Source organism: Nelumbo lutea, chromosome 8, assembly GCF_056320005.1.
Source record: "Nelumbo lutea isolate HS-2025 chromosome 8, American lotus-T2T, whole genome shotgun sequence".
Classification (NCBI taxonomy): Eukaryota; Viridiplantae; Streptophyta; class Magnoliopsida; order Proteales; family Nelumbonaceae; genus Nelumbo; species Nelumbo lutea.
Window position 1 is genome coordinate 4,759,262 of NC_142691.1, and position 27,341 is coordinate 4,786,602.

At 39.0% G+C, this 27,341-nt stretch overlaps 2 protein-coding genes across 22 annotated transcripts; one reads left to right on the forward strand and one right to left on the reverse strand.

Moving 5' to 3' along the window:
* Positions 1-1,097: 1,097 nt before the first annotated feature.
* Positions 1,098-11,506, reverse strand: LOC148842295 (putative phospholipid-transporting ATPase 4). Of its 12 annotated transcripts, none has more exons than XM_088958794.1 (11): positions 11,368-11,506; positions 5,881-7,226; positions 5,675-5,785; positions 5,230-5,506; positions 4,515-4,603; positions 4,294-4,378; positions 3,922-4,131; positions 3,666-3,791; positions 2,463-2,561; positions 2,119-2,310; positions 1,098-2,009 (listed from the first exon to the last, which is right to left on the reverse strand). In XM_088958794.1, exons 2-11 carry the CDS (start codon positions 7,116-7,118, stop codon positions 1,344-1,346), a joined length of 3,093 nt encoding a protein of 1,030 aa, XP_088814920.1. In that variant the 5' UTR covers positions 7,119-7,226; positions 11,368-11,506; the 3' UTR covers positions 1,098-1,343. The 12 variants fall into 12 exon arrangements, with proteins under 12 accessions (XP_088814920.1, XP_088814913.1, XP_088814909.1 ...); XM_088958787.1 differs by lacking the exon at positions 11,368-11,506 and adding an exon at positions 8,599-8,861 and having other exon boundaries at positions 3,666-3,710; positions 5,881-7,893; XM_088958783.1 differs by lacking the exon at positions 11,368-11,506 and adding an exon at positions 8,599-8,855 and having other exon boundaries at positions 5,881-7,888.
* LOC148842296 (uncharacterized) lies at positions 9,152-27,125 on the forward strand. Of its 10 annotated transcripts, none has more exons than XR_016103487.1 (6): positions 9,152-9,442; positions 11,827-12,911; positions 22,181-22,246; positions 26,505-26,708; positions 26,791-26,858; positions 26,943-27,125. XR_016103487.1 is itself a non-coding variant. In XM_088958795.1 (6 exons), the coding sequence occupies exons 3-6, from the start codon at positions 26,213-26,215 to the stop codon at positions 27,049-27,051; spliced, it is 558 nt and encodes a 185-aa protein (XP_088814921.1). In that variant the 5' UTR covers positions 20,312-20,496; positions 22,181-22,246; positions 25,952-26,212; the 3' UTR covers positions 27,052-27,125. The 10 variants fall into 10 exon arrangements, 3 of the variants coding, with proteins under 3 accessions (XP_088814924.1, XP_088814921.1, XP_088814922.1); XR_016103488.1 differs by having other exon boundaries at positions 9,173-9,442; positions 11,857-12,911; XM_088958795.1 differs by lacking the exons at positions 9,152-9,442; positions 11,827-12,911 and adding exons at positions 20,312-20,496; positions 25,952-26,389.
* Positions 27,126-27,341: the final 216 nt, after the last annotated feature.

Below are 27,341 nucleotides of genomic sequence, written 5' to 3' on the forward strand. Positions count from 1 at the left end.
ATTAAAGGGAATTACAACAATGGAAAAACTCATATCTATCCCCTACTCATCCCATTTTGACCTTTTGAAACCCTAGAAGTTATAGAATTCTCAACATGGTTAAAAACACTATTCAATTTCAACACAACATAGGATTTCTCCTGACACCAAAAAAAAGTCCTAGAAACACACCAAAGAAGAAATCCACATGCACACACTTCCATTTGGACACAATCTGAACATACCAGTACCGATTCTCCATATATATATATATATGTATGTATGTATATATGTACGTTTAAATTGATTTTAGACTTGTATAGAATTAACAGTTCCAACCTACCAATTTTCCAGATTACCTAAGCACATTAACTACCAGGAGAGATCCTCAAAACATTGTAATTACACCAAAGCTGGGAAATAACAGGTCATTTGTGTCCTTCAGATATCCCTTTCTCAGGTACAAGATCATGCAATCCAAGAAAAGAGGTCTAAACCTCATAGTTTTTTCAAACAACATCCAACAGACTTGCTTCATAAAGTTTTCTCTTGGTACACAACCAAAATAAGAGAAAAAGAAAAAAGAAAACTTGTACCAGTCTTAGGTCAGCTTTTCTGATCTTAGTCTACAAAAGATGGCAAGAATAAAGTGGAAAAACCTTGTTCGATATGCTCTCAAACGCAATAGAATCGCTTTGATACCATCTTAACAGAGAAAGAACAATAGAAAAACAAGAAGGGAAGAGACAAAGAAGAGAGAAGGGAGAAAAGAAGAAAGATGTTCGACAAATAGAACCAAGTTTGGCGGTGCCAGATTATATTATTGTATATAAGGCGACCATAATTAAAAGGTAAAAGACCCTTATGCCCTTATTGTAGTTAAAGTACAAGAACAACAATGACAAAAAAAGCTATTTTTAACAAGCCAAATAGACCCTAACAAAATAGAATAAAAACATAAATGTAAAGTAAAGTATTCCAACAGCCATATTAACGTGGGATCTGTGAGACTTTTCTGAACATTTCTATTTCTAAGCGACCGTGTTCATGCAAATCACAATACCAATATTTTGAATCTTATTTGCAGCCAAATCTTAATAAGTAGAGGGGAGACAAGGTAATAGGAACTATTGATGTATGTATTAACATTTTTCGTAAGTTGCATGTCGTCAAGTGTCATAAATATTGTACAAACAACTTCAACCTTCTATCTGTAACTGTAATGGGACCTGAACCAACTCAATCCATGTACCCGATCGAATGGAAAATTAATGAAACCGAACGGGGGGTGGGGTGGGGGGGAGAATAAAAATGAGGATGCTGGCTACAAAACCCTAACAAAAATAAAGATAAATAAGCCATGGTTATGAAGCAGATATCACAGTTTGCACACCTATAGATGGATACTTCTTATGTAACTTCCCTCTCAACTGCTTAATCTTTGCTTCCACTCTTGCTGTGAACCCAATCTTTGTACTCTGCCTTGCTTTTGAGCGTTCCCTGGACCACATGTGTACATCTTCCACATCTTTCTTATAGTACTTAATCTCCTGGATAACATGATGGTCCATTGGATTGAAACATCTTTGGAATGATAAGTATCCCAAATAGGGAAGAATACAAGCAGCCGTTACTAGCAGAGTGATAGCCCAGTAAATGGGTGCCGGGGCTAGAACCTCCACAAGGATTTGGTAAGCATTCCCTGAAATAGAGAACATTCCATAAAGGTAGAGGAGCAGATACCACATGAAGATGCTGCCCCAAACGAGCAGGTGCTGGATCCACGTAAAATGGCTCATCATCAGCGCAATCTGGCAATTCACAACCCAGATGACGCAAGTGAACATGGTGGTTCCGACAACAGCCATGTCCGTGGTATGGCCCCCGGAAAAGAATGCCTGGTTATAAAAGATGCTTATGATGGGGAAGAAGATAATGAGGGATGAATAGAAACCATTTGCCATCCATCCAAATATCCTATACCAGTCAAAGAACAAGTTTCTTGGTCCTTGCTGATAGAGTGCTGGAAACTGCAAAAGGCAAGTGCATGGGTATTAGCACAAACGAATTAATTGTAGATTAGTTAGTCACCATTAATTTAATGTAGTGCTACTGCGCTACCGGGAACTGGGAACCAACCTGTAAGCAGACATCAGAAGAAACATCTTGTTCAAACACGCCAAGTGAAATGACGGGCAATGAAGTGAGGATGACATTGAACAGTAGCATATACCAGTCATCATAAACTGACTGCCCTGAAAAGCCAGTGTATGCCTCGAAATAGAAAAGGGTCAAGCCAAATAATATATTTTTGTAGAAGAAATAACAGATCTGAATGAAATCCAATCCAAATAAAAAAAATGAGTTAGCTATAGCCTGGCATTTTGGACTTGTATATAATGTGTATGTCTATGTCAAACAGAATAATATATAAAATTACAACACCGGCCAACATATATAGCTAGCCACTTGTACACTCTTACCATCTGTGAGATCCTCTTATAGCACCAATGCCCATGGACAACCAGAAGTCTCTGCAAAAACCGAAACTGTGCAATGGAGAAGTCACTAGCCATAACAGCCTGAAAAAAGCTAAACACTTGTGAACTTGGATGTAACATACAATACCAATGCATGCATTAGATTGATGGATGCACTTCTATTTCCATCATACGACCCAATTCCTCACAAATAAAATAACTAACACTACACTGCTGCAGTACCAGGACCCTCCATTTTACTCCCAAACTGTAAGTTTCCAAACAAGATGACATGTGTATATATGGGTATTTGTTGGATCAGGCCACTAAACCAATTCCTCCTTCCATTATTACCCTTGTTTCCATGATATGGTGGGGATCAGGTCGGATGGGGACTTCACTGTTCACTCCCCATCCTTGTCCCAATCCCTGCCAGGGCAGTCTCCAACCCTGACTCAATCAGGTTGAGGAGGCTGGGTGCCCAACAGGGAATGGGGAAACCATCCCTATCTTGCATAGGCTAGAGGTGGTGACTCCACCTATCCTATTTAACTATGCATATTACAATTGAGCCAGATAAGCTGTTCCCTGTACAACCCTTGTTTTGCTAACTTGCCAGAAAGAGATTTGGCTGACCTTTTGGACCCACTTAACTGTTGCCTCATTCATTAGATACCACAATAATGGGAATGCATATAAATTTCAAAATTCAAATATAGGTTGATTGCTCAATTAGAAGTATATATCACTATACAATGTACCCAATTGACTGATCCGTTCTAACTGAGTCCTCACATCTTAAGATGCTAGTCAGGTAGATCTGATTTCAAACGTTATATTGCAAGAGAAAAGCAGCTATATCCTTTTTTGATTGGTGAGTAGGGGTTTCTGAGGCCGAGTCAGTGTGGTAATGAGCTTAGTGATTATCATCAGCCACTAACATTTTGAATACGATCTCAAATACAAAACTGATTAAAAATGATCAAAATATGATTTAAAAGGGAAAAATGGCAGGGAAAATGAAACAATAACCATTAAACCACAACAGATTGAAAGAATCAGTTTGAGAGGCATAACAAAACTATCAGTTCTAATATATTTCATAAGCATAGAAAATAACTTTCTGCAAATACATATTCTGCACCATCATAAATGTCTTTAGAGATTTAAATTCAAGCTTCTTTAGTTATAGAAAATATTACCAACCTGCATCCCTTCCACACCACTGATACCAACACCAATATCTGCTTCCTGAATCATACCAACATCATTTGCACCATCACCAATTGCTAAAGTGGTTTTTCTAGTTCCCACTTTTACCAATCTTGTCACCTAGGGGTAAAAAAGAAATGTTCCCAATGGAAAGACAGGTTGGAATCTACAACTAGTCGAAAATTACATAATAAAAGGGGGCGGAGGTGCTTGGTTACAAATTTATATAACACAAAGGAAAAAATTATACCAGTGCCTTCTGCTTTGGAGAAACCCGACAGCATATGACAGATGCACAATCAACTGCTAAGCTCAAAAATTGATGCTTTATATCATCCTCTAAAGCATATGCTAGAGTTTTCCCATCAATAACTAAAGCAAAAGCTGCATCAGGGTCTTTTTCCATTTTGATCATCTCAGAGCCATTGGTTATTTGCATCATAATGTCTTCCTTCGCAGCCTGATCAGATTTCAAATACATTAATAAAACCTAACATGAAATCAGTTTCCTGCATTGTTTATTCATCCACATTTCATCTTCTTAGCTTACATGTACCTGTGTCTTGATTTTAAATAAATTCAGAACAGTCACAAGACACCAAAACACTAAACAAGCCCATACCTTGTTGGCATCTTGTGCTACTGACCCGGTGTTCATTGTTATGCAGATCTGTTTCATGCCTTGCCGAAGAAGACTGCATGCATAGCTGCATTGCATCAATAGAAATTTCATTTTAGTGATCCAATGCAGTATCTTATGACATGAAGGGCTAGCCAAGAAGTTATGCCTTTCACAAGATAGTTATAATTAAAGAGAATACTTATGCATTGAAAGAGGCAAACCCTATGTTGATTGCAGTTTCCATCTTGTCTCCTGTCAGTACCCATATCTTAAGACCAGCTTGGGCTAACTTATCTATGCACTCGGGAACCTATTGAGAAAAGAAGAAGACTAAGAATTCAAAGGAATAAAAAGAAGAGTAAGTTGAGTACTATTTTTGCAACTTGGGTTGGGTAGGAAGTGAACATAACTTGAGAAGCCCAATTGTAGACCACGTAATATAGGGTTTTCCATGAAGATCAAGACAGGATGAATTGTTATAGAAAATACAACCAAACCCATAAAAATTGGATTGAATTGTTTGAAGCCTCAGCTGACTTGATGTAACAAAACCTGAGAGAATCACTCTTTCCTGCATATTTCTATACTTGGAAGCACAAATTAGGATAAATAAACAAGAACATGAAGAGTTGTGTTGAGGAAAAGAGGTTGCAAGTTCAGTCCCTGCTACTGCTAACCTCTCTTTATTCTTCTTATTTTTTTTTTCGGGAGAAATTAACCTCTATTTAAAATTCTGCATGCATTATATGATATAATAAACCCAACCCAACCCAAGTCAAGTAGGATTTAAGTTGAACAGTTCATGGTAATCTTCAGGTCAGATTAGATTAAGACTGAATGTTCAGTACACATGGACTTGCTACTGTTAGCTCCACCTAACCCAAACCTGCCCAAGTTGCACTCATTATAGACTCCAAAAGAGAAAGACAAGCTTACCCCCTTTTGTAGTTTGTCCTCCACAGCAGTTGCACCTACAAGAATTAAATCTTTTTCCATCATATCTGATACCTGTTCAAGCATCACCTCTCTATCACCACCTACATTAGTCTTTGCCTTGAGAAATTCACTGTTCCAGTTAGAATACTCAGCCACTTCTAGCTTTCTATATCCAAGTGCCAAAGTCCGCAAACCTGCTTCTCCATATTCACTCAGATGCCTACTTGTCTCCTCCAAATATGTTCTTCCATTTTTGGCTAACCGGTCAAAAATTATGCTGCATGATCCAAGCAAGAAAACATACAGTGAGTGTTAATTTGAAGATGAAATTAATGTAGCTTTAGGAGAACACAACCAAAATGGATCGCTTGACCTATTAGAAAACTTGAAGATCTCTTGGGGAAAACACATTCTACAAACAAAAAAAATAGCATATAAATCAGACCTGTCTGCACCTTTGCACAGAAGAAGAATCTCTCCATTTTCATCCTGAACAATAACAGACATCCGCTTCCGTTTGCTACTAAACTCCAACAGATTTAGAATTTTGAACTCCCTGAAAATGTCCCAATGAATAGGTGGATTAGATGCCATGAATCAAAACAGTGAAGAACTCGAATTGGAGACCCTAAAATATGTTTGTATTCTGACCTTTCAATTGGGTGCTCAGAAGAAGGATATCTTTCTCGAATGAAGACACTTGTCTGAGTCCGTTTACAGAATTCAAAACCAAACTCTCTAGCTGCAACAAGAAAGGCTCCCTCATCTGGTGATTCAGCCTCATAGTTGAAACTGCCAGTTTCCTCATTTAGCTCAGGAATTGCTGTGTGGCAAAGTGCCAGTATCCGAAAGAACAACAATATGGTGTCTGAATTGGGTTCTTTCAGCCAATTTCCATCAATGAGTCGTTTGTCCTCAAAGCCGAATCCCTTTATGATGGGTTTCTGTTCCTTTTCATTCTCAGAAGTAATAACAGTCTGCAGTTCAATTACAGAGCCTGAAACATCACTTGCGCTGTTCTCCCAAGAATCATGAGCATTGTTATTGTGCATGGAACCAGAAATTTCTGCATCCTCTTCAAAAGCCATCTGCTTAGCTGCAGCTATTTCAACTTCACTAGAACCCACACCATAGGCAACACCAGCAATGGAACACTTGAGGAAGTCCATCTGATTGCATGTCAAAGTGCCCGTCTTATCAGAAAGAATAGTGTCAACCTGGCCGAGCTCCTCATTCAGATTTGACGTACGAGCTTCAGCAGGATTGCTCGTATCCTCATCATACATGTTTATGTCTTGGTTAATGAACATTGCTTGCAAGACCTTTACTACTTCGATTGAGACATAGAGTGATATGGGTATTAGATAGCCATAGAGGATAAGAGCAGTGACCAGATGGAAAGTACCTGACAACATAGGCTTTGATGGATTATACAAATTTGTGGTATCTTCTGGTTGCAAGTACCACCAGTCTGGCATTCCAAACTTTGTCTTAACAGCAAATCCTATCGAGCTGATGAGCGATATCAGAACAAGAAGGGTACAAAGGATGTATATTATTTTATCCATTTTCCTTTCAACTGCACTCCTTTTTGAGGGGGACTTGGTTGCATTCTGCATGACCTTGCTATCATGGCCAGTGAAAATTACCACTCCATACACATGAGTAGTGTTTCTGAGCTTTGAATCTCTGAGAAGAATCTGACTAGGGTCAAGAGCGTAAACCCGCTGATCATACTCAAGATTACCCACAAAAGTGTAGAGGCTAGGATTTGGGTCCTCACATCTAATTGTTCCTGTGAAATCCTTGAAATCTGCATCTTCATCCAAGGGCAAGGTTACCTCCAAAGATCTCTTGACCTTCAAATTTGTCTCACCATCCAGATTCATAGTCTCCACATAGCAAATTCCATCTTCATAGCTTGATGACAACAGCAGCAAGTCCGCAGGAAAGAACTGATCTTTCTCCACTCTCACCACATCACCAACCTGAATTTTCTGCCATGGTATACAACAAAATGTGCCATCCCCTTTATGAATACTAACCTTCCGGGTATTGACTTTCATATCCTGTATAAATCTACGCCAATCTTCTAAAGCTTCCTTTGCCATACTAAGTCCAACAACAAAGGATAGAGGTGCAATCATACTTACAGCAGAAAATGGGGCAATGGGAGTGAGAGAGAGAATTGCAGCCATGAGAAAGTACAGATTGGCAACACGCCTAAACTGCTCAAAGATTGCCTTGGGAAAGAAAGTTATGACATTGTACTTTGTGGTTGATATGTAATTTGATGGGTATTTCAGAGGCTTTTTCTGGTCGAGATGGGATTGATTGCAATATACAATTCGTGAGAAACCAGGGCCTTCAAGGGAATGTGGGCCCTCTGACTCTAGAACATGTGGATGGAGGCAAGAGAAAGTGTAGAGATTGCTCCACCGGAGCTTCCTCCTTGCCCTGCCCGCCCGTGACATTGTAAGAATTTCAGCTCAAATGAAGTAAATTCAATACAGGCCCACCTAAAGAGCCAAAATTCTCAGTCATCCGGTGGAATTCTTGCAGCACCATTCTTTCCATCAACACTGAATTCCTGAATCCCAAGAGGACGATAACTTCCGGAACATGGTTTCGATGCATTGCATTTGCATCAAAGAATCATCTGAACTAAGAATGGTGTATATGAAAAATTAAAGAAAAAGATCAACAACAGATCAATAATGCAATTTAATCCACGGAAAGACCTCCAATGTGGAAGTTAATTTTATACACATGAATTAATAAATTCCAATTCAATAATTTTTTTTTTTACGAAAAAAAAATGATTTTAACTAGATTTTCAAAATAATGCGAAAGCAAAATTTACTCACGTGAAAAGCTCGAAATGAACACAAAATGAACATGAAATCCAGTAATAATAGTTTAAACGAATGCAAAAAACACGAAATGAACATACAGAAAAAGTGAAAAGCTCTCCACATTAGGCATTGCCAACATTACTTCCATATCTGAATTTTCTAGAAGGAAAGAATAACGATATAAAGTACCAAAAATCATATTAAGCTTGCAGCTAAGAAGTAAAGCCACATCTTCAATCCTATACAGAAGATTCTGATGCCAACAATGAAATCCAGTAAACCAGTAATTTTTTTTTAACCCCAACATTTACGTAAACCAGTAAAATTTTAATAGAAAAGATTACAACAAAAATCCAGCAAGAAAAAAAGTGATCAGAAGCTTCGGGAAAAAGAAAAACCCCGCAAATTGAATATTCTTCACAAAACAGAATTGACAAGAAATAGCTACAAATATGGTCGAGGTAAGATGAAATGAAAAATGAAGAAGAAAGAAAAAATCGTTTAGAAAAGGTACCTGGAACCATGAGGAAAGGCGAGAAAGCGAAAGACCTTCTCGTCGTCCTCAAGAAAAGAAGCTTTGTTAACAAAAGATCACCATTATTCCTATTCCTACTATCAGATAACACCAAAACAAACCAACTAAAAAAGTAAAAAAGTATCAGATTATGAGCAAGAACTTCAACATTGGGATGAATACGACAAAGAGAGAAAGAACAGAACAGGGTTCTGGCGATATCGTCCGCTATTCGCTTTCCGTCCCAACTCCAAACCAATTCCAGCATTTTCTGCTCCATAAGCGGTTATAAAATCAGAACCTATTTTTGTATAGTGTCATCCATTTTTTCTCTTTTTATTTAGAGCTACTACTCTCTTTTTATTTTTAAGTTTAACAATAGTTATTTTAATAACTATTAATAGTTATAATAACTATAATAACTATTATAACTATTATAATAATTATTATATTTATAACTATTATAATGAACTCTAAAATGAGAGTAGTAGCCATAAATAAAAGGAGAAAAAATGGATGACATTATATAAAAATAGGTTCTGATTTTATAATCGTTGATGGACCGGAAAATGTTGGAATTGTTTTGGAATTGGGACGGAAAGCGAGTAGCTACCGACATCGCCAGAACCCTATTCTATTCTTTCTCTCACTGTCGTATTCCTCCCAATGTTGAAGTTCTTGCTCATAATCTGATATTTTTTATTTTTTTGGTTGGTTTGTTTTGGTGTTATCTGATACTAGGAATAGGAAATTAGGAATAATGGTGATCTTTTGTTAGCAAAGCTTCTTCTCTTGAGGACGACGAGAAGGTCTTTTGCTTTCTCGCCTTTCCTCATTGTTCCAGGTACCATTTCTAAACGACTTATTTTGCTTTTTCATTTTTCATTTCTTCTCACCTCGACCTTATTTGTAGCTGCTATTTCTTCTCAATTCTTTTTTAAGAAGATTATTCAATTTGCGGGCTTTTTTTTCCTAAAGATTCTGATTACTTTTTTTTTTCTTGCTGGATTTTTGTTGTAACCTTTTCTATTAAAATTTTACTGGTTTACTAGATTTCATTGTTGGCATCAGAATCTTCTGTATAGGATTGAAGATGTGGCTTTACTTCTTAGCTGCAAGTTTAATATGATTTTTGGTACTTTATATCGTTAATCTTTCCTTTTAGAAAATTCAGATATGGAAGTAATGTTGGCAATGCCTAATCTGGAGAGCTTTTCACATTTTCTGTATATTCATTTCGTGTTTTTTGCATTCGTTTGAACTATTGGCAGAAATTTTGCTTTCGCATTATTTTGAAAATCTAGTTAAAATCATGTTTTTTTTTTCGTAAAAAAAAAATCATTGAATTAGGATTTATTAGATCATGCGTATAAAATTAACCTCCACATTGGAGGTCTTTCTGTGGATTAAATTGCATTATTGTTCTGTGGTTGATCTTTTTCTTTTATTTTCCATATACACTATTCTTAGTTCAGATGATTCTTTGATACAAATGCAATGCATCGAAACTTCGAAACCATGTTCCAAAAGTTATTGTTATAATAGTTATAGTAACTATAATAATAGTTATTATTATATTTATTACAACTATTATTATTAAATTATAATAATAACTATAATACTATAGTTATAAATGTAGTATTATAACTATTATTATTAAATTATATTAATAACTATTATAACTATTATTATTATAATTATAATATTAATAATTATAATTGATGGTGCGCGATCTAGCTACTCCTAGTTGGAAGGCGATCCGAATTCCAATTGGGCGGCGAGTTGGACTGTTCTGCAAAACAGTGGATCAAAGAACCTAGGGTAGCTAATCCGGCAAGGTCGCTCTGATGCTTAAGTTAGTATTTTATGTTGTAAATGCGAGCTTGATGCTTGAGAACTTGACTACTAGTGAGTAGAATAATCACGCGTACTTTTGTCTTGAGGTTTCATGTCTTTATATACTGGAGTAGTTGTGGGCCTTACGAAAGAGCTCCGTGATCTCCGGGCTGTGGAGATAAGGTTTGTTTTGTTTTTACTTTTTAAAGGGGAGTATTATGTTGATAAGGTTTATTGTTTACCTCCAATTCAAGGAGAGCTGAGACGAGTTCTCATCGTGATATCGGGAAATTCAGAATCTGTTGGTTCATTGTGATTTTGAGAGATTCGAGATTTGTTGGGGAGGCCTTTGGAGTCAGTTATGTAGCATTTCGGCTCATTAGCTTTCAGTCGGAACTTCAATTCTTTAGTTCCAAACTGGATTTGGTGTCAAGGTGCCTCTACACCGAGGTGGTTGAATACTCGAGCTCGGAATGTTGCGAACTGGGTTCGCTTGGCTGAATTGTCACCCCTCAATCAGATCGCACCCACGTGTCCCTTTCTTGCTAGGTCATGCCAAATCATCCTTCATCAATAATAATAATTATAATATTATAGTTATAAATGTTGTATTATAACTATTATTATAATAACTATTGTTATAATTATTATAGTTATTACAATAACTATTATTATAACTATTACAAATGTTAAACTATTATTATAGTTATAATAATTATTATTATAATAGTTATAACTATTATAATAGATATAATAATAACTATAATAATTATTATTATAATAGTTATAACTATTATAATAGATATAATAATAACTATAATAATAGTTATTATAATAATTATTATAAAATACTATTATTATAACTATTATGATAATTATTATAATAACTATTATAATAATAATTCAAAAGAGCAAGGTCGCAGGAAACGTCACCTTTCGTCAATGGATTTCCTCAAAGCCGATTTAATTCTCCAGATATGAGACGCAGGAAACGCATAACGTAGTTGACGATCTCTGCATCTTGCTTAGCTCGCGACCCTGGACTTTCACAGATTTTAGGTTTAGGGTTCTGCCTTCAATCCAAAATCGAGATTTCAATGAATGTCTGTGTCGGTGGCGAGCTTTTCTTTTCTTCTTTTGTGGTTATAGAGTTCTTATGACTCGTTATCATTCTCTTTCCTTACTTTATGGGTCATTTTCTTTAGAATTAAAGAGCGCGCTTTTGCGTATTTTCGCGGTTTTTTTTTTCTCTTTTATATCTTCAACATTTTTCTCCGGATATATAGTAGTACATCGAAACATTTCTGTCTCCAGAAACGTTTTCTTGTTTTAGCCTCCCGGGTTGGAGTCTGAATTTTTGTGATCCGTGGACGTTGATTTTGTTGATACAAGGTTTTCCTTTGAATGATCTTCTAAACCTAGAGGCAAATTTGGCAAACATTATGGCTCCCGCTAGACTTGATGGTTCGAAGCAATACTACGCTACTAGTAGCCTTGTTGTTGGATACGCTCTTTGTTCGAGTTTGCTCGCCGTCATTAACAAGTACGCCATTACAAAGTTCCCCTTCCCCGGTCTTCTTACGGCATTGCAGTACTTAACCTCTGTTCTGGGGGTCTGGGTTCTTGGTAAATTAGGGTTTCTGTACCATGACCCATTCACATCGGAGACCGCTAAGAAATTCCTGCCTGCTGCCACTATTTTCTACCTCGCAATCTTCACCAACACAAATCTGCTTCGTCACGCCAATGTGGATACCTTCATTGTTTTCAGATCTTGTACGCCCCTTTTGGTTTCCATAGCGGATACCGCGTTTAGGAAACAGCCATGCCCGTCGAAGCTCACTTTTCTTTCTTTGTTGATCATATTGGGTGGCGCGGTTGGTTATGTGGCAACTGATTCAGCATTCACCCTCAGTGCTTACTCGTGGGCATTCGCTTATTTGGTGACCATCACTACAGAGATGGTTTACATTAAACACATGGTCACAAATCTTGGGTTGAACACCTGGGGTTTTGTATTGTACAACAATCTGCTGTCTTTGATGATGTCGCCCCTGTTCTGGGTTCTAACCGGAGAGTATGTTGATGTGCTCTCTTCTGTTGGATCAAATTCCGACAATTTGGTGGAACCAGGTGCAACTTTCGCAGTATCCTTGTCTTGTGTTTTCGGCTTGCTCATCAGTTTCTTCGGGTTTGCTGCCAGGAAAGCAATCTCTGCTACAGCATTTACAGTCACAGGGGTTGTTAATAAGTTTCTCACTGTTACAATCAATGTGTTGATTTGGGATAAGCATGCTAGTCCATTCGGCTTGGTTTGCTTGATTTTCACTATTGTTGGAGGAGTCCTTTATCAACAGTCTGTTACCGGGGGCTCTCCCATACAAAGTGATTCTGCATCATCTAAGTAGGCGGTTGGTGGGGATGATGACAACGATTCTAGAGATGAAAGTTAAGGAAAAGTTGGATCTGAATAGCAGGTAGTTCAAGTATTAAACATTTAAATATAATGTTATTAGTAGCTGAGCAACTATATTGTTGAAGAATATATTCACTTAAAACCAATCATATGTTACTTTTCAATCTTCATTTTGATTTCAATTTGAAAGACCAAAAAAAATTATAATAATAACTATTATAACAATTATTGTTGTACTTATAATATTAATAAGTTATTATAGTTATAAAAATTATAATAATAATTATTATTGTAATAGTTATAATAACTATTGTTATAGTTATAACTATTATAATAGTTATAATAATAACTATAATAGTTTTAAAAGTTATTATAATAGCTATTATAGTTATTATAATAATTATAGTTATTGTTGGTATGTAGCGCTCATTCAGACTCTTAGAAAACATCAAATATCAATATTAGCATTACAAGACTACACGCGGCCAACACGCAGTCAATTCATACGTTGCGATGAACCTGTAGTACACCAACGTATTTGCGATGAACTCACAATACATATCGCAAAATTGCGATAAACCCATAGTTCACCGAATCCAGTCAGCACTCGAACCCAAATAAACCATAGTTGAACCCATCTGAGAGCCCCAAGCCCATCTGAATGTGTAATGAAGCTACGCCCGCTAAAGCGTGCAATGAACCCACAACTAGCGAACACGCTCATGGCCCGGGTTAGGAGGGACCCAAGTCGAGTCCATGGCGAGGCTTGCGTATGCCCGAAGGCATGTGGAATCCACGACAACAAAGGACGTAGTGAGTTGCCACATGGAGTCAGCAAAGCGTTGCTCGCCAAGCAGTGACATCATCGATGGCACGTAGGACTAGTTACACCGCGCAAAAAGGTAGTAGCACATTTGAGTAATAGGGAATCTTAAGGAGAAGGAAAGCTAATCCTCGAGAAGATCCTCATGAGACACGTGGCGAAACTCCAGTTGCACACTCAATAATTGATAGTGAATGCCCTTATTCCCTACCTTTTAGGATCTCGGGATCTCCTCCATAAATAGAGATCCTCCTTGTGTTAGAAGACATCCGACCCCTAACATTTGGCGCGCAACACTCTCGAGTATTCTTTCTCTCTAAAACCTTGCCTTCACACCCTTAATCCCAAGAGTCCATTTTCCCTACTAACAAGGCCTCTCTCTATCTTTCAAAGAGACCATTCCCTAATCAAGCCTTACCCTATAATTTACAGTAGAATCTCTGGTTCCGTCTTTAATCATAGAGAATGGTCTTGAGAAGGATCAACCTCACCACCATCCCTGAGGAGCAAAGCAATACTCAGGAGAACACTAATCTCGGGGTGGAAAGTCAGTCTGAAATGGAAACACCTATTCAAGTTAATATTGAGATACTATCAAACAAAGTTTACGGGTTCAAGGCACTCTTTGAGGACAAATTTAGGATGCTAGAACAAATGTAGGAGGAGACGAGAAGCACCCTCCAAATTCTACTTAACCGTTCGGTTCCAAGCCAAACAAACCCTTGTCGCCACTCTTCCCAACGTCCCCAACTCAAATCCTAAACCTAGCTGCCACGCCTCCAACCCGACCCTTACCATCCCCGAACAGTCAAACAGAGCCAACCAAGTTTCGACTCAGACAAGCCACCGACTAGCCCACCAGTCTCATGCCTTTCCTGGGCTGTTGGCTAAAAGCCAGAATCGGGCACAGGATTCAGCCATCCTACAAAAACCTTACTTCGACCGTATCTTGTACAAGCCCTACCTTACCGGGTACACCCCTCCTCAACAATGGCCATAATATGACAGGCAGAGAGGCAGCCCATAAGAGCACATCAGCAAGTTTGAGGACATCCTCGGATCCTTCGCCCTTGATGGGGATCTTAAGGTACAAGAATTTTTTAGGTCACTGACCAGTCCGGCATACACGTGGTTTGTAAGTCTCACCCTTGGGAGCATTGATTCGTGGGGTGAACTAGCTAAGAGGTTCTTGTCAAAGTGGTTCACCCTGGAAAGAAAATTGACAATGGCCGACATACGGAACGTGGAGCAAGGATTAGAAGAAGATCTTCTGGCCTATGTTATGAGGTTTTAGAAGCTTACACACTCTGTCTTCGATGAACATGCCACCAAGAAGCGCTTCATCGAACAACGCATACAAGGCATGCGTCCCACCTTCAAGATTGGCATTGAGAACATTGAAGTCGAAACTTTCAGCCAACTTTGGAGGTGTGCGGAGAGGACAACGCGAATTGTTAAGGACACCTCTCTATACAACAGAAACAAGGCATGCGCAGTTGATAGAAGGCCCAAAAATGGCGGAGGAGCTAGGCAAGGGCCATACCAGTGCGATAATGCCCAAGGAAAGAGAAGTGTACCTCCCCCCTTCCCCTGCACAAGGGAGGAGATAATCATGACAATGAATAAGCTAGTCGAGGATAGAGTCATCATCCTGCCACTACCACCACCAGGAGTAGACCCAGAGAAAGACAAGCACGACAAGAGATGGTGCAACTTCCATCAGACACCACATCATGATCTGATGGATTGTTTCACTCTACGAAGGTTATTCGTACAAAAAGCAAAGTTGGACCAGTTTGTTAAAAAAGACCCAACCCATGTGGAAACCGACCCCCTTCCAGCCCATACCTAGGGAGGAAGTATCAATGTGGTCGGAGCAACAGGTCAGTATCAGTTTGATGCCTTGATAGAGAAACTAGAGCAGAATGAGGAGCTGCAACAGTTCTTCACCAAACAAGGGTCCAACACAACAACGTGGAAGCTGGCCAACAGAGCACTCACATAAGTTTTCTGGTACCCGTTACAACCCTACAACTGTGACCGCAACAACATGGAATTTGCAGCAGAGGATATGTTAGCCGTTGACCCCCACCACAACAAACTTCTTTACATCATGGCCAAAATAAGGGGGCTTTGAAATGAGAAGATCGATGGTTGACCTAGGAAGCTTTGTCAACCTCATTTCTATCCACACACTGGAGTTGATGAATGTCTAAAAGGAATATATCAAGGGATTGCCATTGGAGGTGACAGACTTCAACGGGAACTCGTCCATCATAGAGGGGTCCATTGAACTGCAAGTCATGACTGGTCCATTCAGCACCACGCAGGAGTTCCAGGTGATCCCATGAAGGACCTCTTACCATGCCCTCCTAGGATGCCCCCTAATACACACCTTGGCCCTCGTCCCCTCAACATACCACCAGTGCATTAAAGCCAAACACTGGGGACAATCAATCAAAATCCCAGCCACCAGGGCCCCTTTTGACAAGTCCAAGACACACCTACAGGACGCCATCTACTTCATGGAGTTGGCGAATGATGGCGAGATGAGGACAGCCAAAGTCGAAGGAACAAAATTGCCTCACCTACCAGAGAACAAGCCTGCGGCAACCATTGAACGCAGAAAGAGCAGCAAATGCATCCAGATAATAGGGACGACGGGTGGGACTACTACACTATTGTCACGAGTGAGTTCATGGGCTGCGGGTTCATCGCACGCCTTAGCGGGCATGGCTTCATCACACATTCAGCTGGGCTTGGGACCCTCAAATGGGTACGGTTGTGGTTTCTTTATGTTCACATGCTGACTAGACTCGGTGAAACGCAGATTTATCGCAGTTTTGTGATATGTATTATGAGTTCATTGCGGGAGTGATGGTGTGTCGTGGGTTCATTGCAGCGTGGGGGTTGATTGCGAGCTGCTCGGGTGTGTTTTTGTGGTGTTAATCATGATGTTAGGGTGTTCTCTGAGGGTTTGCGTGAGCGGTATATACCTACAGTAGCAACAACAACAACACTTCTAATGGCAGTGGTATCCTTTTGCACCTGACCAGCCTATGTCGTAGATGGTCAGCAGGTACTGCACAATAGCTAGAAAGTGCCAGCCAACGATCAACAGGTTTCATACAACAACTAGGAGGTCCCGAGGGGTAGCCAGTGGTTGCCTCTTCAGAAAAATGTCATGAATAGCAAAAATATACCTTACCCACGGGATCGATTCACTAAACTCTTCATTACTTAATTCGCCACCAGCAAGCGACACACCAAATCAATGACTTGGCTATTCAATGTTGTCCAGAAATCAAATGAGTTGCTCAGGGAATATATCCAAAGGTTTAATATGGAACAACTACAAATCCCAGACCTGGATCCCGTTGTACATCTCATAGCAGCAAAGAAAGGTGTCAAGCATCGCAAATTGAAATGGGAACTCGAACAACATCCACCGGCCACCATGGAAAAATTCCTCAACGTTGCTAATCGATTTATTAAAGCAGAGGAAGTAGGGGGATTAGAATCTAACTAAGTAGGAAAGAGGAAGCAGGCTGAAGACGAAGTAAGTACAAGCAAGACAAAAGAGAAGGAGTAAATCGCTAAAAGGAAGCAAGTCGCCTCAGAGCAGGCACAACAGCTCACCATGAAGAAAAAGCAGGTCGCCTCAGAATAGGCACAATAGCTCACCATGAAGAAAAAGCTAGTTGCCTCGGAGTAGGCACAACAGTTCGCAACGAAGAAAAAGTAGGTCACCTTGGAGCAGGTGCAACAGCTCGCCACGAAGAAAAAACAAGTCGCCACCTCGGGGCTCAACTCAACAGAAAGCCATTTCACCTCTGTACAACAACTCACCTTTGATGAGCTGAAAAAAGAATTTAGTTCGCCTCTACTATTAACCAAACTTGAGACCGAGGATGAGCTTAAACTTCACCTCTCTGCAAGATGAGGTGGTTAGCGGAAATGAGATACCCCGACATAGAAAAGCTCACCTTCACATTAGTGCTAGCCACCCGGAAACTAAGACCCTATTTCCAAGCCCACACCATTGTGGTATTAACCGATTGACCTCTAAAACAAGTCTTTCAAAAGCTTGAGGTCTTGGAAAGACTTACCAAATGGGCGATCAAGCTCAAATAATGTGATATACAATTCAAACCACGCGCAACAATAAAAGCACAGGTCCTGGCAGATTTCATTACCAAGTGTACTTTTAGCTTGCCATCGCCCGAACATATAGAGCTGGAAGCAGAAGTCTTGTCTAGCGTGGCATCCCCTCCTCCCGAAATAGTGAGTTGGGACGAGGAGCCTTGGATACTTCATGTAAGATAGATCATCCAACCTAGGCAGAAGTAGAGCTGGGTTAATGCTATATGGACCTTGTGATACAAAACTATAGTATGTGCTCCAGTTCCAGTTCCGAGCTTTGAATAATGAGGCTGAATACGAGGCACTAGCGAAAGAGGTGGGAGATAGACACATAATTATCTACAGTGACTCGTAGCTCGTCGTGAATCAGGTAAATGGGGACTATGAAGCTCGAGAACCCTCCATGGCAGCGTACCTGGCCAAGGTGAGAGAACTCCTCTCCAATTTCGACTCTTGGTGTCTCTAACAAATTTCGAGATCAGAAAATACAGAGGCTAATGCCCTTTCCAGACTTGCGAGCACAATTGACTCGACAAAAAGAATGAAATGCAACTATGCTCATAGAACGACAAGCAACTCGCTACGTGATAATAGGCTAGCAACTCTACAAAAGATATTTCATGTACTATAGAGTCGAGTTGGATAGATCCGACCTTTGACAAAGTGTATTGCCAAAAGAATGAAATGCAAAGCAGCTCGCTATGTGATAGTATGCGAGTAGCTCTACAGGAGGTGTTTCATGTACTATAGAGCCGAGTTGGATAGACCTGATCTTCAACTACCTAAAAATGACACAATGCCAAAAGAAAGAAATGCAACTCAGTAGATAGAATGACAATCAGCTCACTACGCGATACTGGGCGACCTGCTCTACAGAAGCTCCTTTGCCCTACTCTACAGAAGGTCCTTTAGCTGACCCGGTGACCGGATTCCGCTGACCTACGACTTGCAACCACTGATCAGATGACCTAGGCTGATACTTACGAGCTCAACAAACTAGTTGCTCCGGGCCAATGGACCTACAACAAGCTACTCCCTTCGCTAAGCTGACCTCAACTTGAAAGTGGGGGGCAATTGGTGAGGGTAGATTTGGCCCTCCATTGACATCATGACATGTGGCATCTTAAAAACAGCTAGATGACACCCGACACCATGTATGCGATGACCTGCCTTAGCCAAAATGATCGAGACCAACATTCGGAGAGCTACTGGAGACCTGGCGACCTACCTTCGGAGACACATGGCATAAAAAATACTCCTCGGCACCTAGTCAGTGAACTAACTCAATAAAATTAGCTCAGAGCATCTCACCTAGGTCGACCTCTACCTCGGTGAGACCGAACTAGCTGACCCCATAGGATTACGATGAGCTGTCCTAGGAGTTGGTCGAGTTGTAGGGATTTTAAACGACTTGCGAGGAAGAGCTTGCCAACTGTCCCTAGCAGCTCGCTACCAAAGGCGCCGATAGTGCAACTGTTAGAATAGCTCATCGTGTCACATGCTAGATTCTACGTGAACTAAACTAGCGACATGAGCGAATTGAACTAGCAACAAGAGTGAGCAGACCCAAAACACCCTAAAAGGTCCTACTCTCTTCGCCTACTAGTTAGTGGCTCGAGAGTGGGGGGCAATTGATGAGGGGCATTTTGGTCACGCTGCTCAAATGGCGACATGTGGACACTATCAACAACGCAACGTCCGACTCGGCAAGATAGCTCGACAAACCAACACTTGGCAACCGACATCAGCTATGCAGTCGAGTTGAGGCAAGCTCGGCCCGCCACCAACGCTATCTCGTCCGAAACCATCCCGCACGCCACACGCAACTATCGGCACGTGGACGTTGTTGGCAACACAATGTCCAAATTAGTAAGACAGCTCGACAGACCAACACATGGCAACCAACATCAGGTGTGCAGCCGAGTTGGGGCGAGCTCGGCCCGTCAACAATAACAGCTCGCCCAAAATTGTTCTATGTGTTGCGCCCTCATGAACACCATTACCGCGACTATGGGAATAGCTCATCAAACCGTATGCCACAAGACTCATGGGCAACTTGTAACCGTCACATGAATCTAGCAACTGACAATCTAACATGCCCCAAACTACGGAAACAACTCCGTAGAAGACTCAGAGACGTTGCCTGATGGCACTTGAACCTCAAATAGCTATAAAAGGACCCCATGAACACTCTAAAAGTTATGCATGCTGATACTTTCAAGCTCACTTGCATTCTCAAATATTACTCCCACACACTCATGAGTTAAGCATTGGAATACCCTCCCTAGGTAAACACTACAAAAAAAAAAAAAAGTGGCCTTTAGCCACGGTTTTTCCAACAACGTACAAAAAACGGTTGCTACAAAGACATATATAACAACCGAATATTTATCCGTAGCCATATCCTGGCTTTTTAATTTCAACCTAGTAACGGTTGCTGGGCCGTGGCTTATACATAAATTTACCCCAACGGTTTTCAAATGGACCGTTGCAATATATATAAATTTGCATATGGGATTAGAAAACCGTAATAGAAAAAAAGAGGAAAAAAATGCCCGCTCTCCTCTCATTCTCAGATCTTCATCTCTTCTTTCTGCTCATTTTCCCCTTCTTCGGTTTCTTGCTCTCTCGGTGTACAAAGCATCTCGGATTCTTGATCTGCTTAGCTTGTTGTAGAGAAGTAAGTTCATCTCCCACTTTTTTCTTCTGCTTTTTCTAAGAGAAACTTGCTATTTCTGTTGGTCTCTATTTCTTTACCTTTATTGGAAATATATATTTCTTTTGGTTTCTTCGGCCGTGGGTGTCAAATATGGAACAAGAGCGATTGTTCTTGTTTTCTAAGTTATAGGGGATGTCGCAGGAGTTTCTAATCAGGTATCAAGGTTGGGGTTTAGGGATATTTCTAAAGAAAGGAGGATTGTCTTTTATTGTTAAACCCTAGAGTTAGTTTGCCAGTAACAATATTGCACCATTGGGTTTTACTAGATCTCACATGAAACCGTAGGGAAAAGCAGTTGGGTTGATAGTAATCGAATTTCAAGTTGGATTAATTTAAATAATAAGGCCTCTGGGCACCGGCTGGCTCATTGATTAAAAGATCTAATCTCTAGAGAGAGATTAAGAAAAAAGAATTAGGATGGGCCCTCAGATGAGATCTGGTAGGAAGATGGAGTGCAGCGGATTGTCGCTGAAGACAGGGCCATGTTGTTCGGATCTGCTTATTTAATTCACACCAGAATGAAAGACACCAAGGCCTGCCCAGTAGACATAGCCATTCATGGGTGTCAAGTAATAAACATTAAGGTAAACAGGGGTACCACGCTACCACCTGTATTATAGCTTCCTGACTTCACTTTTGGGAACAAGCTGAAACAGGGTGATTTGCCTCGTTTATGACAAGGCATGTTGGAGTTATAGCCCTTCTTTGATCCCAATTTCATGTTTCTTTAAAATGTGAAACCAGGAATTGGTAAATCCCTAGTTACAATCTGCATGCATTTAAAAGGCTGAAACCAGGAACTGAAATACTGCAATTTTTAATGTATAATATTTGCGCCTGGACCAAATATTATTTAATCTCTTCAAGTTAGATACCAAACTTGAACCCCTACCTAGGAGTTCGGGTCTGCTGCTCGCAAGGCTGCATACTAATTAACTAATCATGGGTACAACACCATTTTGAAAAGGGTGGCTAATGTACTTTTAGAGTTTCAGCCAAGGGAGAGAAATCAGTCCCCAAACAAAACTAAACTCAATTCATACTGAGGAAAGTCAACAAACAGAACACGCCTGCATTAGAAAATGATCCAACAACAGGGTACAAAACACGTATACATGACATCCATACTTTTCAACTAGTACAATGTAAAAGAATATAAATAGCTTAGCTAGGATCAGCTAAGATCATACTTTTCAGACTTCCCTACCCCTCCTCCATAAAGTGAGTCAGCTAGGATATTTGCTAATCTAGAGATTTACCTAAATGATTTGTTGGAACTTTGTTCTTTGTATTTCTGGGTGTTGAGGGCTTCAAAATTATGAGACATATATTTGGTTTCATTGGACTACCTATCAAAGTGAATAATATTTCTATAGAGGGAATAGTATGTTAATTGAAAATATTGCAAAGGGGATTCTTAAGATTTGCTTGCATCCTTTGATTAAGATGATAGTTTTTGGACCCTTCATGGTAAAGGTAATTTTAATGTCAAGTCAGCGAAATTTGGTGTATTTAGAACTGAATTGTTGTACATGTAGGAATGCATGCCCATCTAGATTGCTTTAAATGATTTCATTTCTGATGCTACGATTTTTTATCCTACCCTTAATATTATTTACTTATATTGTTTGTTGTCAATTTATAGGATTAGTTATACTCATAAGGAATTTTGTGTGGGCATTGTGACATCTAGATTGCTTTGGAAAAGGATGTAAGTAACAACTTCATTGTTTAATTTTTTTATTCTTTTGGCTATTTTTTTTCTAATATTGGAATGCCATGGATTGTGCTATGGATATGCTTTACATGATATTGGAGTGCTATGGATATGCTAATGGGCATAGTGAGGAGTTTTAGGGATTACATGAATCCACCACATATATGCGTGCCTGTTTGTGTTTTTCTTTCTAATTCTAATGTTAATAATCTTTATATGGTCATGAAGAATATGCTAATCCATGTGGGTTAATTCTAATGTTTATAAGATTAATTGATATTGGAGTGCCATAGGTTATTTGCTTATTTTTTTTAATTTTTTATGTTTATATTCTTTATATGATATCATATTGCCATGAGATGTGCGAACCAACATAGTGATGAGCTTTAGGGAACTTTATAAATCTGTTATATGTTTATTTATCTTTTTTTTTTGTTTTTTCTTAGTCTTTTTTTTTTTTTTTGAGAAGAATAGACCATATGGTTTTGGTGTGTGGTCGGGTTTAACTTTCTTGATCCGCCAGGATCAGTTGCTATTGAACTGAAATACAGCTCTTAAAGCAAAATGTGAAGAAGAAAGTAAAATCTGAAATCAAAGGACCAGCTTCCTATTGGGGGTGTTATCCCAATATGAATTGTTTTTCTGGTTGTGAGTTCCAAAAGCATGTTTTCATCCAATGTGCAAAAAGGCCATAAGGTTAGGTCTGTAACCAGTCTACCCCTCCCAATACCCTGGATAGCCATGTCCAACATTTGGTATTGGCCCTTGAGTTTGCATTCCAATATTTACTGATATACTACTTTGTCTAAAATGTATTTCATATTTTTCCAGCATTCAAAATTTACACAAGTATTTGTGCCGATGATCATTTTAAGTTTATATATCTACGTAGCATTTTTTTTGTAATTATTCTGGAGCAATGACATCATATTCTATGTTTTTTAAAAAGGAACTTCTTTCCTAATAAAATTGCTATTTCCTGGAAAACACATTTCAGAAACAGACACATTGAGACAGATCGGGAAGGTTAGGGACATTGGTTCCAGCTTAAAGAGCCAACAAACCAAATTTTAATAAAAACTAGAATCAGAAAAATGCCCCTCCCTAACCACTTGGTGGCTAAGTTGGATCTGTCCACACAATTTAATATGGCTCACCTCCAATGCCTCAAAGCTGTATAGGTAAGATATAATGAATGCCTGTCCAGAAGAATATTCACCATGTCATCTTCTTGCTTTAGTTTCTGCTGTTTGGCTTGGTGGTGCTATTTGTGCTTCAGCACCAAGAGCAACTGCAGCAGATCCTAATGTGTAAGGAGATACTCATAGATCTTCTTCCTAAATCTGTCAATCGTCTCAGCAAGAATGCAGGGTTCTTCTTCACCATCCTTAGAAGAACCAATCTCATCTAACCAGTCATTACATTCTTGAGATGAGACAGTCTGATGTCATTGGTTGCTTGTGGAGGTCATGTAGTAAATCTCTGCCAGGGTCATGGCTGCATGCCAAGTGCCACTGTTGGGATGGACCCACTGAGATCACCTTCTTATTTTTGTATGATAGAATACTATGATATCAGACTAAAGTAATATTTGTTAGTTTCCTAGTTGAAATTGGAGTCTATGAAGGGGTTATCTGAGCCCTTATGCTGAGTTTATGAATAGAGCTTTTGTGATTAAAATTTTAGAGTTGATTTGATGAACAATAGTTATGCTTTTATTATTGTTTTTTTTTTTTTTTTTTTTTTTTTTTAATTAGAGTTGATGAATCCCAGGAGTCATGTGCAGGAAGCTCTCAAATAACTTGGGTTGTTCCTTTTTTTCTTTTCTTTTTTTTTTTTACTTTTTTTTTTCTAATCTGATGGGTGATTTGCATAAATTAAGCTTGTTCTTGTTCTCTAACTTGCTTTTCACTCTGCCATTCATGCGTTTGAGGTGGATCTATTTTTTTTTCCTTTTTTAAGTGAAGTTTTGGCTCTAGAGGGAAAGATTTTGTCCTAAACCTAGTTTTTTATTTTTTTTGCTGCAAATTGTCCTAGACTTAGTTGGTGAGTGGATTAGCCAATTGAGTAATTGAACAGTAGCTCTGATGATATAAACATGACTTCATATGTAATTTTGAGTACCACTTAACAAAAGTACTTGTGAATTAGGCTGTGGACTGCTTAGCAAATTTAGACAATGTTGCTCGAACAACCTTTGAGATGAAATGTTTCTTTCAACTAGATATATATTTATATATGTGTGTGTGTGTATTTTTTTTTTCAGGAGCCTTATCTAACACCTGTTTGTTCTGAATGACTACTTGATTCATGATATCTTGGATCAACAGTGTCATGTTGGTATGAGAAAATCCCCCCTCTTCGATTGCTATCTTTGCCATCTCCATGAGCTCTGTCGCTCTCTGTCTTCTTTCTTCTGTCTCATCTCCCCCATCCATCAACTGGACTATGGCCTTCTCCACTTGTTCTCTCCTTACCAGCACCCCAACCTTCTCTTCCTCTCCCCACTTACATTGGACATCAATACCAATCCTGACTCCAATCTTGAGAATCTGTACAAACCCCTATGTTTACAGAACTGCTCTGCAAACATAGGTTATGTTATCATGGGCACACCCGCACAAACCCCTTCCAGTGTTGAATTCCACCTGCAATGTGTCAAGAAGCCACCTATGGCCGAGTGAGATAGGATTAAAACCTGAGGCGCCCAGCCCTGAATCAAGAGACCTCTCCCTTTGGTCCTCTCCTCAAAACCTTCCTTCAACAACCATTCCTCAAAGGATTCATTGTTGTTTCTGACTACCCAAATGAATGGGTGGTGTTTGATGCTTCTAGCCCCAACCCAATCTTTATCAACTGTGGAGGAATCAGTCTACAGAGGCTGCCTAGACAAATATAGACAACAGACTTTGGAGCTCTAGAATCCAACCACTCCAAGTCTTATGTGCTGATGGAGCAGAAAGTCCCTTGTTTTGAGAGTGGCAGGGTTTTAGCCACAGCTGCTGATCAGTTTGAGTTAAACCATTCCTTTCTCCAAACAAGAGATTTAATGGGTTTGACAATTGGTAAACCTTTCCTTCATTAAAGAGAGGTTGGACATGGGTTGACCCTAACCACTATTACAGCTAACCTCAGCCTCAGCCATAGGTCAACAGCTGAGAAGATGATGACAGAATCATGTATTTTGGTGTTTGACCTGTTCCCTAACCACTCAATGGACAGTGGTCTAGGTCGAAGGTCACTCGATTAATGTGGCTGCCTACTGCCATTAATTGTTGGGGACTTGGTAGCTTTTCAAACATACCACAAAGCTTAAGACTTTATGAGGAATTGAAAAAAAAAAAGTGATCAAATCTGTTTAATTAGCGTCAAACATGAAGACCTTTCTAGAAACAGAAAACTATGTATCCCCTTAATTAGCTTTTTAAGAAAAGGAATAACTGAATTTCTAATTTTAAGATAACACCTATGGCGTTTATAAGCTTCATGTAATCAAATTTCTGACCCCATATATTAATAGTCAGATTTAATTTGCTCACCAATCGCATTAAATAACAGAAACGGGCTTGTGTTGTCTTATGTGCTGATTGGAAACTGTGGTTCTGCCCCATCTGATTTTGATTGAATATTGAGGGCCACACCATAGATGAGCTTTTTTGTTGCACCATCTGATTTTGATTCCCTTGGATTTTTTTCTAGGGCATCAAAAAGAAAATGATCTCAAACAAATCGAGTGCAGCAAGTCCCAAATTCTCAATTAAATAGGGAAGTTGAAGAACAAGAGACTGAAACACAACCACAGCAATCTTATTTGCAACACCCTCAAGTTTCTCAACCCCAAGTAGACCATTTGCCCTCTCATCATTCTTAGGAGGAAACTGAAGACCAATTACCCCCACAAATAGAGTCCTCATAGCACAAGAAAACAAGAGGCCCCACTTTTTGAAAGATGTGTATAAAATGAATGATAATGAGCGTATTTCTGTATCTTTTAATAAGCATGGTCAACTAGAAGATGGAAAATTGTCTCAGTTTATTGGCACAATAGCACGTAATGGAAATATTGTACCTATTGATGTGGATAGTTGGAAGAAAGTATTGTATACAACTAAAGATTGTGCTTGGGGTTTTATCAAGGTATTCTTTTCAATTTATTCACTATTTGTATGTTGGATTTGAACATTTTTCAAATAATCAAATATGTGTGATGAATTATGATATATAAAATCTCATTCTTACATATGCAATGTAGGATAAGTTTGATGTTTTAGATGATCGTAAAGAATGGTGTTTAAAGGACCTAAATGCAAAATGGAAGCAATGGAAATGCATTCTATATCCGGATTTTTATAAGCCTGAAGTTCCAATAGCAGAACAACTTACTCCTCCAACGGATTGTGTTGTTAAAGAACAGTGGGTAAATTTGCTTCAAATGTGGCAATCAGAAAAATTTAAGGTATGCAAATTAAATTCATTAAAAATTATTTCTTATTTAAACATATACTAATATATTGTTTTTCTTTACTTTTCTTTATTAGACATTTAGCAAAGTAAATAAAAGCAATGCTTTGAAGAAAATAAAGCACTGTGTAGGAACAAAGCGAAGGTTATGATCAATTCTAATTATTTAATTTATATATCTAATTATTGACATCAATTCTTATGTATTCATTTTTGTTGAACATGATAGATCGAAGTTTATGATCCAAAGCAAAGGTCGTGAGCATGATGCATGTGCATATAATCAACTATTCAGATGCAATGAGGATAATTTTGTAAATTCTCCTTTCTTTTTTTGATGATGAAAAAAATTTATTAAAAGTGTGTATTGAACGAAGAACAGGTGAAATTATTATTATTATTATTTTTTTTTTGTAATGGCATTCATTTAATCTCAACCAAGAAACAAGCCTTTAGCAACAGTTTATGATGACCGTTGCTAAAGGTTCCATACAACAATGGCTTCAAATACAGTTATATTTTGTGACGACCAAATCTACGACATCGATTTTTTATCCTAACCGTTGCTATAAGAATTTTATAGCAACCGTTAATGTAAAAAACCATAGCAATACATAAGAATGACTAA